At 41.4% G+C, this 11,874-nt stretch overlaps 1 protein-coding gene across 1 annotated transcript; it reads left to right on the forward strand.

The window, feature by feature from the left end:
- Positions 1 to 432: 432 nt before the first annotated feature.
- On the forward strand, positions 433 to 10,913 carry antxr1b (ANTXR cell adhesion molecule 1b). Its single transcript, XM_079551693.1, has 18 exons — positions 433 to 712; positions 2,308 to 2,379; positions 2,447 to 2,518; positions 2,578 to 2,659; positions 2,759 to 2,792; positions 2,996 to 3,075; positions 3,329 to 3,397; positions 3,468 to 3,548; positions 3,610 to 3,670; positions 4,062 to 4,160; positions 4,957 to 5,026; positions 5,109 to 5,187; positions 5,803 to 5,898; positions 6,863 to 6,907; positions 6,994 to 7,086; positions 8,592 to 8,756; positions 10,042 to 10,122; positions 10,521 to 10,913. The coding sequence occupies exons 1-18, from the start codon at positions 552 to 554 to the stop codon at positions 10,863 to 10,865; spliced, it is 1,785 nt and encodes a 594-aa protein (XP_079407819.1). The 5' UTR covers positions 433 to 551; the 3' UTR covers positions 10,866 to 10,913.
- Positions 10,914 to 11,874: the final 961 nt, after the last annotated feature.

Below are 11,874 nucleotides of genomic sequence, written 5' to 3' on the forward strand. Positions count from 1 at the left end.
GTGTACTGTGTGTGTACTGTGTACTGTGTGTACTGTGTGGTGTAAGGCAACCTGTTAACCACTAAGTGGCACTGAAGAATAGTCAAAAGAGTCACAAGTTGCCGGTGCAATCTTGATAGTAAATGCGCTTTATACGTTACAAAACTGTTGAAAAAGTATAGCTGTTTAAATTGTATCATGTAAAAAGCAAATAACCAATGGTTCACAAACGTTTATTTACAGTCTCTTGTAATATTTGTCAATAAAGTCTTAAATTGCAGATGATCCTGAGTTCCTCCTGAAGTAGCTGTAAGCAGTGATGCACATTCCCCAGTTTGGAAACGTGTGTGTAAGTCTTGTTTTCTTTGAGAGCAGTGACCATCCTGTACAGTGAAATAGCTGCAGACAGAGGGAGCTGGTGTCCTGTCCCCCTCTTCTCTTCGGTCTGTCCCAGCAGCTGCTGAGGAGATGGGACTGAGGTTCAGAGAGGAGCACATCCCGGCACAGTGAGCTGCATCCCTCTGCAGAAGGCTCCCACCTGACACCTGTATCTGCGTCCTGACCCTGTCCTGATGACTGTGCGCTGGAGCAGGCAGGTCCTGCTCTCAGTGGTCCTGGGCACGCTGCTGCTGACCGTCCTGCTAGTTCCTGCTGCTGCACAACAGACGGACGGCCAACAGGAGGCTGGTTCATCCTGCTTTGGTGGATTTGACCTCTACTTCGTTTTGGACAAGTGAGTTTTCTATCCGATTTTTAATGAGAGAAAAGCATTTTATCCTATTCTTCACATATTTTTCGGTGTTTTGTCTCCAGAGCAGATAGAACTGTTTAATTTAGTCATTAATGTCAGGTTTATGGAAACTCATTGGTCCTCTTTGTTGGACATCCTAACACCTTGATTAGTATCTAGTGCTGCTCTTCTATCACCAGTGTCCTAAGGTCGTGAGCAGCTTGTCTGAGGATTACAGAATGACATCTTTATTTGCATGATGTATTTGCGGGTCTTTGCTTGTCAAACACAACCAGGATCTTAGCTCTGCCTCGTTCATGCTGCAGAAACCCTTTCTCCATTAGAGCCAGATGTTCCAAAGACCCAGTGTGTTTGGCTGCCTGTGCCGCTCTCGCATCACAGCTTAAATGAAAACAGGAGAAAGAGATGACTGGCGCCGCTGAGTGAACGGGAAAACTGTTTATCAAGCCTTTCTTCACAACACATTTGGACGTCACATATGTTGGCACCTGTTGCAGAATATGAGGCTGTAAACATGTCTCTGGAGAAGATTAGAGAAACAAATAAAGAGATTTAAAAAAAGGGTTGATGTTATTGTAGTGGCTGGTTTACTCACAGTGTATTAAACAAATAATTATGGGTGTCTCGTGTCTGTGAATACAATTTAATCTGTTTCCACATGGAAAAGTGAAATGTGTAAAGTCCTGAGCAGTGCGTCCAAACTTCTGTCCCATAAAATTAAAGTAGTTCTTAAAACCGAGAGCAATCGAGTCCTGTCGATTTACACAGGACTGCAACAGCTACTTTTAAAAGTGCATTTGGATTAAGGGGAACTTGGCACACAGGGATTTTCTGAACTCATAATTTTATTAGGTTACCACTTTACACAGATACCACCAGTGTCTGAAAGCATACAGTTAGTTACAGTCTTTGATCTGAATAGGAAATTAAAACCATTTAAACGGCAAAAAAAGAAGAAGCTGCCTCATAATATTTAAGCTAGGGCTGTCAATAAAAACACTGACATTTAAAGCATTTGATTATTGATTGCACATTTCTTTAACCAAATATTAACAGTTTCATAATGATGGGAAAAGCCCAACAGTTAAAGCCGGGATCTCTTCAACCCAAAGCTTTGATGAGTCACATTTTAGAAACACTTTCTTTGGTGCTGAACATTTTGGACAGAATCAAACGTTTAGATTCATGCTGTAGAGTATGAAAATGAAAGTCATGTTTGTTGAAAGTCTTTTTGATGCATAAGTAGCTCTTTGTCGCTTTTGTTTCATAGAAGTGCCTCATTGTGTGAAAATACTGGAGACTCCTGGCTTTTAATATGTAGTTAATCCAAGAGCTCTGTCTTTCAGGTCATGTGTGCTCAGATACAGAAGTGTGTTTGGTCAAAACATATGATGCAATTAATTGTGATTAATTATACATTTGATTAATGCTAATCGTGATTAATTTTGACAGCCCTAATTTAACCACAGCCAAACAATAATTTAAACTAGATATGCTATTTGTATATTCACTCTGTGACCTTTTGAAGAACTGGATTTCTGTGAATAGTTTGTTCCAAAAGTGTGACTTTTCTTCAGGTCTGGCAGTGTCCGAGGCTACTGGAATGAGATTTACTATTTTGTTGTCCACTTGGCGCACAAGTTCACCAGGTAAACTCACATTAAACTGTTAATGCGTGTCTTGTTTGTTATACAGTATGTGTCTATTTATTTTTAGTCCTCAGCTGCGGATGTCCTTCATTGTGTTTTCAACATCAGGAAGAACTCTTATGCCTTTGACCGAGGACAGGTAACATGTTGTATTTTTCTTTGTGAAGTCATACATGTATAATGATAGTCACTTAACAGGGAGCAGATTCATGTGGGACTGGAGGAACTGAACTTGGTGGAGCCTGGTGGAGACACCTTCTTGAACAAAGGCCTGGAGAGAGTATGTCGTCTGTGAAGGCCTTGGGAAAGTCTTGCCTAAAACCATTCATATGGGATCCTTTAAAAAGTACAGTCACTGACTCTGAACCTCTTGTTGTAGGCGAGTGAGCAGATCTATTACCGGAGCGGCGATGGTGGGCACCACATTTTTCCTCTTTAGCACTTAATCATTTGCAACACTTTTGAATCATATGGTAATGCAATGAACAGAGCCATAATAAAACCTGGCATTTGCCTCATAATTTCCTTTTCCAGACCTTCTTTTCTTCACAACATACAGTATTTCTCACTTTACCCGCTACATAGTTCAAATCTGCAAACCTGTTTGTCTTTTCAGCTCATCGAACGGCAAGCGTGATCATTGCGCTGACAGATGGAGAGCTACGAGAGAATCAGTTTGAGGACGCTCAAAGAGAGGTGACACCGAGAGTGAAAAAGCAACATAAAGATATACATGGTTTGATTCTTTGACTCAGGTTCTTTTGTCCCTGAACGTAACAGTTGATCTCTTCAGTGAAAACACTTTGAAAGTTGTCGTGGCCACATCACAGTCTTTTATGTTGGAGCAGCTGTTTTCCTGCAGCTGTCAAAGGCAGACCAGAGCAGATGACATCAGGGACTGAAAATGTTATAGCTCTCTTTTCAAAGTGTTTCTCTTTGTGCTGAGCAGGCGGGCAGAGCTCGACAGCTCGGTGCTACTGTCTACTGTGTGGGAGTCAAAGACTTTAATGAAACACAGGTATCTCAGCTTAACTTTAGCAGAGGCCGTTTTTCATGCCACTAAAGCAGTTATATATGATGTCCTTCAGCTCTCAACCATAGCTGACAGCAAGGACCACGTGTTTCCTGTTAATGATGGATTTCAGGCCCTGCAAGGAGTTATCGACTCGGTAAGACCAACATACCAAACGCACCGCAGGAAGATGATTTTCACTGTTTTCTCTCATTAAGATCCTTAAGAGATCATGCATTGAGATCCTTGCTGTTGAACCCTCAAGCATCTGTGAAGGAGGTAAAAGCTGCTCACGGTGTATTCGAGGTCTGCACAATACATGATTGCAATATTAGGTGATGATTATCCAAGTCACAGGAAGCCACAATATACTGTAAAATCACTGACTGATATTGTTTGTAAACACAGCCTAAAAACACAAATGGTAACCTAAAAATGTGCCAAAGTTCTGTTTTAGTCAAGATTTCCCAATTTACATCATTAGTCTTGTTTTGGCCCTGACATTTTGAATGACTTTGCTCTTTATTTAACAGAATGTACCGTGTATCACAGTAATATGGTTATTAATGTTTTTTCACATTGTGCAGCTCTTGTTCAATCACTTAATCTTACCGTCTTCTCCATTTGCATTGCTATCTATGTATTAACTTTCCATCTGTGCCCACGGTAGAGTCCTTTCAAGTGGTCGTCAAGGGAAACGGCTTCCTTCACGCCAGAGACGTTCAGAAAGTGTTGTGCAGCTTCCGCGTGAACGACACAGTCACCCTGAGTGAGTCTGACGCTCTCTGATCACACACAGATGAAAATAAGAATAACCAGGTCTGTGAGTGTTTTGAGCGAGCTGGTGTAGCGCTCAGGCTTCTCACATGACGGAGGGGAATGTGGCTCTCTTCAGAAACGAGCACACGCAGACAGTCTTTCGACACCAGGATAAACAAACCACAGCCCTCCTGCATTTGATCCTCTTTCCATGAGCAAAGGAAGTGCAGGAATTCAACAACAATACAAATAAATTAGAGATGTCCCTACTCCAACTTTAGCTGTAGATTACTGACAGAAATGTAATAAAGAATAAAAAAGTTAGTTTTCTGTTATTTAAAGGCATCATAAGCATAAAATAACCAAGAAAAGAGAGAGCCACGTTTAGAGTAATGGGTTCATTATGTTGACATATTTCATACAACATTTTTTACAGAGAGGATTTCTTCTTCTTTTTTTGCAGGGGGGCAAAAGCTTGATAGATCAGCCAGAATTAGATGTCACTTATCATATACTATTGCATGTCTATTGGTGCAAATTTTGAGAAAACAACCCTTGAAATTACAGTTACATTTATAGCAGAATGTTTACTCAGTGCAATTATAAAATATATATCATTGAGAGGCCTATTTCTTGGTTTCCAGGTGTGTTTAGAGCCCAATATGCCCCAATATTGAAAGAACAAAAGGCCTGGGCACAATGTCCCACCTTAACCTTGCATTTCACAGTTCACTGGTTTTTTTGCCTTTTATTTCATTTGTAGACTTTAAATCTTACTATAAATCTTACCTTTCCTTTATTTGCAGTGAAAAGACCTCTTCAGGTTAGAGATACTTATCTCCTGTGTCCTGCACCTGTTCTGGAGAAACAGGGGACGTGAGTGTGCCTTCCAGAGCGTCATAGTGTCCAAACAGAATGCTCTGACAAACACATTCATTCATCGCTCTTGTCCTTGTAGGTCTGCCACTCTCTACGTCAGCATGAACAACGGACTGAGCTTCATATCCAGCTCGGTCACCATCACCGCGGTCGCATGTGTGAGTGAGACTACACAATGAAAACAACACAATGAGCACAATTTGCTTCCCTAATTTAAAGGTGCATTATACAACTTTTATGTGGGGAAGAAAATGGATATTTGTGCGTCTTTAACCTTGTTGTGACCCAGTGGCTGTATGAGTGGTCAGCATGGAGCCTTTACTTTCGACCACGTTGGTCTCTACGACGCTCCAGGATCAATTGTTTAGTAGGTTTTCTGGTGAGAGGCTCCGTCAGCAGTGAAAACCTTCCAAACAATTGATCCTGGAGCATCTGAGACTGTGATGGAAAGCAAAGGCGCCGTGATGACCACTCATGCAGCCACTGGGGAACTACAGGTCAAATACACACAAATATCAACTTTGTTTTCACATAAAAGTTGCATAATGCACCTTTAAGTTACCCAAATTAGGGAAGAACCATTTTTGGTCCCTGTAAATTGTGTCATAACAAGACAACATGTGAAATAAGAACCAAAACAATGCACAACCTCTGATAAGAACAAAAATAATCTCTCCATTTGGGATTCATCATTATGTATTAAAGGGCAATATTCATACACATAGAAATTCAATCAACCCCCTGATTCTTGAATCCATTGGCTTCTGTTTCAGTCCGATGGAAGGTTTGTGGCCATAGCGCTGCTGATTCTGTTGCTGCTGTTGACGGTGGTTCTGCTGTGGTGGTTCTGGCCTCTCTGCTGCACTGTGGTACGACACATGCATCTGCTGCACTTCACTCTACAACACAAAGAGACTCTGGGGGTCATTTATTAAGACAATGTTTATTTGCACCTATTTTACCATTTAATGCTGCCAGTATTACAGTATCAGGGTATCTGATTCTAAATTGAGAGAATGCTGCGTAAGTACAACATTAGCAAATGGCTTGGCTGCACTTTTGCACGTACGTTTTGCACGATGAAAGAGAGAGCCAGTAAATTCAGTTGTTAGTTGTGGTCCAAACACATTTCTAACATCCCGATTCTTCACAGGGGCAAGTTTATGAGCACATTTCAGATCTTGCATATTTAGTGAAAATCCATCACACCTGTAAAGCAGGGTTAGGCAACGTCAGGCCCAGGGGCCAAATCTGGCCCTCCAGCACAGAACCTCTGGCCCCCAAGATAATTTTGAGAAATATCCTTATGCAAATAAGTGATCAAATACCTGTTATAGTAGTCTTAAAATGCTAGAAATAGTGTCAGTATTTTAAAAATGTTCTGTCAGAACATCCTGCTTGGTCATGTAATGTTAAACAGTGATTCTCTACTGGTGGGTCGGGACCCAAAAGTCTATAGGGAACTTTTATTCAATATGTTCCATCTGAAGCTGCATAGAGACACTCTCTGTGTCTATTATTGGGTTGTATTGATCTTAATTTCAGTCTTAATGGGAAATCTACTGCTTGTTCAACAACAACTTGTGTGGAAAATACTATATTTTATACGATATATGACAAACTACAGTTTATTTAACTCCTCGGCTTGTCATCCGAAGGTAATGGTGGGTCCCAAAGCCCTGTCACTTGGGAACCACTGATGTAAAACATTGGCATTTGCAGAAAATAGTTCTTTACTTTAGGCTACATTGTTGTTGGGTGTTTTGGGATTGATGAAAATCGATCCTCCACGACACAAACTTGCTTTAAAGAGTGACTTTTTTCTTTTTACAGGTCATTCATGAGCCGCCTCCTCCTTCAATCATAGATGACTTCTCCGTATGTCTCTATATTTACTAGACAAATAAAAAACATCGTATTGATAAGGATCAAATAACTGATAGATTGATTTCTCACACCACCAGGATGATGAGGATGATTATCCAAAAAAGCGCTGGCCCACAGTGGATGCTTCGTACTACGGAGGGCGTGGAGTCGGAGGGATCAAGAGAATGGAAGTAATAATCAATACAAAGTATAGCACAGAGTGTATGCAATCATAATTATGACAAAAGCTGTGAATATCATGAACCTCAGTCACGTCCTGTGGATCAGCAACACACCGATTTCATAAGAGAGACCTGCCAGCTCAGCACAAAGCATGTTTGAATTACTTTAAGACTGGAGGGACCTCAGAGTTCAAAGCTATCCAATAAAACAGGAAGCCTCTCGTCCAGTAAAAAGATGAGCATGCAAATGTTTTTGGAAAGCTTGAACCGGTTTAGAGCCATGCAGGCTGCAGTCTTAGAATAATTGTACAGATGTTTGAACAGTGCAGACGTAATGGAGCAGACTCTTTGGTTTTAGGTGTTCAACAGATGAGAAATAGATTTTGAGAACTTTTCGAAAATGCATAAAATCTCTTTTCCCATATACAAAAGTGAAAAATGGTGATGGGTAAAACTGCTGAGGGAAGCAACTTTTTGTTTTGTGTCATTGTTCAGGAGTGTTTTGCTCCTTGTTTTGATTGCATTAGTGCTGGAGTAATGTTTATTATATTATTTATTATGTGGAGGTTTCTTGATTCAATTTGGTGTTAGCTTATGTACATTTTGTGGCTTCAGCTTCATTAACATTTTTCATGCGTAGAACCTTGACAAAAGTGAGTGGCTGTGGCTACAATCGCTTAACAACACAGAGTATGGTGTGAATGAATAAGGACTACAGTGATTATAAGGAGTACAATGTGTGTGTGTTAGAATCTCCAGTGTAGAATTAAGTTTGATGGGGGCTGGACTCAAAGGATAAAAAAAAACTAAATCCAAATAAGATCAGACGAGTGCCACGAGTCCTGTTACTGCACACTGTGTCTCCCAACTTTCTCTTTCTTTCTTTCTTTCTTTCTTTCTTTCTTTCTTTCTTTCTTTCTTTCTTTCTTTCTTTCTTTCTTTCTTTCTTTCTTTCTTTCTTTCTTTCTTTCTTTCTTTCTTTCTTTCTTTCTTTCTTTCTTTCTTTCTTTCTTTCTTTCTTTCTTTCTTTCTTTCTTTCTTTCTTTCTTTCTTTCTTTCTCTCTCTCTCTTTCTTTCTTTCTTTCTTTCTTTCTTTCTTTCTTTCTTTCTTTCTTTCTTTCTTTCTTTCTTTCTTTCTTTCTTTCTTTCTTTCTTTCTTTCTTTCTTTCTTTCTTTCTTTCTTTCTTTCTTTCTTTCTTTCTTTCTTTCTTTCTTTCTTTCTTTCTTTCTTTCTTTCTTTCTTTCTTTCTTTCTTTCTTTCTTTCTCTTCTTGTTGCATTGTCTTCACCTAAATGGATAGAAAGTTAGAAGTAGAATCTAAATCAGTGCAGATTATTTTGGGGGTCCTTCATTTGCTTCGAACAATGCGGATGTGTGGGAGGGATTGTGAGAGCTAGAAACTAAAACAGTTCTCTGTTTGAACAGGAATAATCAGATCCCCAGCTTTAATGCAAACGTATCGATTTACATGTGGTCCATATTTGGCTTGACGTGTGTGTTGTGCTGGTCCTCAGGTGCGATGGGGGGATAAAGGCTCCACTGAAGAAGGAGCAAAACTGGAAAAAGCTAAAAATGCCCGAGTGGTGATGCCAGAACAAGAGTTTGATTACCCTCCTCCATGGCCGTACTACCACACACACAAGACCACCCACTCCAAGAAATGGTACTCTCCTATCAGGGTGAGTACTCTGTGTGTGGCGCATGTTCCCGGCAATTCAGTTTCAATTCAAGTAAACATTTGACACCCATGACCAGACTGGATTCATGTTGTGTAATTAGAATCACAGGAAAAGTTTGGAAGTTTTTGAAAGAAATACCCAGATGTTAGGGCTGGTACTGTTCTTTTTTTTTTTTAAATAGTTGATCATTAAAGGTGTTACTTGACTTTATTTATGTGTGATAAATAAGTTCATATTCCACCAGAAAATGGCAAAAAAGAGTGGAAAATTGTATTTCTCTAAAGATTCTATTTTCCCCCTTGGTGAAGCCCCGCCCCCTTATATGACCAGATGCTGTCTGTAGCTAAAGACATTTGAGACCTACACATTTCTTCTTCTGAGACGCTGAAGAGGCACAAAGAGCCCCCACACCTGCAGCACAGTGGAGGCGTCACAAGAGGAGCTACAGGAAACAAAATAGGGACAAACAAGGAGGTATCCGGGCAAGGCTCATAGCAGCATGCCTTCTGTCCCCACTATTGATCCGGCTAATGGACGTTCACTGGAGAATGAAACAGATGAACGGCTAAGCTCTTCCCTGTGGAGCGGAGAGAGCTGCGCAGGAGGAAGAGGAAAGAGGAGGTGGAGCTGACCAGTGCAGGACACCACGCTCTGAAACAGGGACAAACCCAGGAGGCGCCGTTTCAGGGGATCAGAGGAGACAGGCAGCCAGGTTTCCTCCAGAGACATGCTGGTCAGGTTGACCCAGAGCGGCGGCTCAGGACTAACACCTGAGCACTATTTTGTTGCACAATAACAAATAAAGCTCTTACTTAGAGACATTAACCATACGACGGCCGGCTCCGCATCATTATTAAACGATCGGTGGTTTAGAACGTTGCTACAATACTCCACACACCTGACGTTTAACAAAACAACAAACACCTGGAATGTGCCCTCGTCTTAATGAGGAGAAACTTTAATGATGCTTCGATGATCAGCGCTTGCAAGTCGGGCAAATCCTTCTTGCTTTCTTCAGTTCCTGCTTGCTTTTTAGATTTTGAGGAAGTGCGTGTCTGCTCAGTTTTAAAACATTAAAAACCTACAATTGAAAACACACGTGTGGAAACGCAGGCAGGTACAACCTCAGAAACTATGTAATTTATTACTGAAGGAAATAAAGTTGTAATGGGTTTGGTGCTGCCAACAAATGCACAAAAATTCTGTTACACATTTGGTTGTTATTAAATGTCATCTTTATTGAGTTTTCTTTATCGATAGTAATGTGTTTTTTTGTTTTCCTCAGGGCAAACTTCATGCACTGTGGATCGTCTTGAAAAAGGGCTACGATAGAGTGTCAGTGATGAGACCACATCCTGGAGACAGAGTGAGTGATTTCGAAATCATTTGTATTGTGCAAAAGTATGTTACACACTCAACTCCACAAAGAATAAAGAATGTGTCAACATATTATGCTGTCAGCACTTAACAAGAGGCTTTAGATGCTTTGACAGATCTTTATTATTCTAATACTGCTAAATTATCTGATTAAACAGAATAAACATTTTAATTGCACAAAAGGCAGAACCGTAGACAAAAACAGGCTTTGTCATAGTGCCTGGAGAAGTCGTTAGAGTATTTTTTCTTTGACACTAGTTAAAAAGACAGAGGGAGGAATGTGCTCTTTCCATCTGGTGAGAGCTGTGCTCGGAAGGAATGTTTTACTCAGTAACAGTTGCATAACAGCGTTTTAACGTCCACTCTTCTCCCTGTGCGTTTCAACAGGGCAAGTGCATCACTTTCAAACGAAGCCCATCATACCCGGCGCCTCGATATCCCATCTACAACCGCCCAGCCACACCCGTCTACACTCTGCCCCAGCACCAACAGTGCCGATGGTCGGACGAGGACCAGATGCCCCCATCACCCACCGCCACCCTGCCACCCCTCCCAAGCACTCCCCCACCCTCCACAGTCTCATTTTCTACATGCGATAATACATACGACCCCAACACAGAGCTCCTGCCGCCATCACCAACCGGGTCTCTACCCCCACACCCGCACGGACCACCGGCTTACAGAGCCCCCCCTCCCACACGGCCCCCTCCTCGCCCCAATGCTGACCTCTGAGCAGCAGCTAAAAGACAAAACAGACTGGTTTTGGCTTCACTATAGAAATGAGTCATGACAAACAAAAAAAAGCATGTCTTTTTGCATATCACAAAGAATAGTTCTCTCTTCAGATTATGAGCTCTTTTCTGAAGTTGGGGCAACATTTTGTTTGTTTTTTTCAACACTACAGTGCCTTTTGGGGAAAATCATCTTTGTTTTTATTAAAGCATCTATGATTGTGTTATTATCCTTTATTGTACAAGCCGTCACTATGCTCCTATTAATATAAGACATGCGACTGTATAATGTTGAACAGTCCGTCAGTGATTCAGAGTTTGGACGTGCCATGATTATTGCTCTTTTTAGTGTCAAATGATGAATCGATGAAGGAAGGAAACTTTTCCTCGGGCAGCTCCTTGGATAAAACGCAAGCGGAAAATCTCGCTTCTTTCAGAGACACATCTGGATTGTGCCTGGCCAGACAGAGCATCACAAGAAAAGAGAAACTAAACCCCAGTGAATGCTGATCGACTAAAAACAGAGCCCGTTTCTTGCGCCATTGTGACTGTAATATTTCAGCGTTATGTAAGACGAGCAGAGAGCCCAGTCAGCTGAGTCAACGGGCTGCTTTTATTCCATTCAGCTCCACCAAAACAAAGACCACAATCGCTTTCCCATGTGCCCCTGCGCTGCAATGTGCCACACAAGAGCTTTGACAGACGTTCTGTGCCCGCGGCTGGAAGCTCACTGAGGCGTGTCCACAGAGGAGACAGACGCCGCCAGGGCAGGGGGGGAAGGAGGCGCGCTTTAAGGCGAGACACTGCAGGTGAAGAGGGAAACAATTTAGAGAGATCAATTTCAAACTCATACGAGAAAAACGTTGTTACAAAACTTTATTAGAGCAAAGGAACTGAGCACTTCTTCCATACATTAGCAGAGCCCAATGTTTGACAAGCACGCTGCAGTTTCTACAGGTCAGGGGTCACCAACCAGCAGGTCATCAGCCTGACTTTCACTGCAAAGTAAA

This window comes from Gobius niger, assembly GCF_951799975.1.
Source record: "Gobius niger genome assembly, chromosome: 2".
Lineage (NCBI taxonomy): Eukaryota > Metazoa > Chordata > Actinopteri > Gobiiformes > Gobiidae > Gobius > Gobius niger.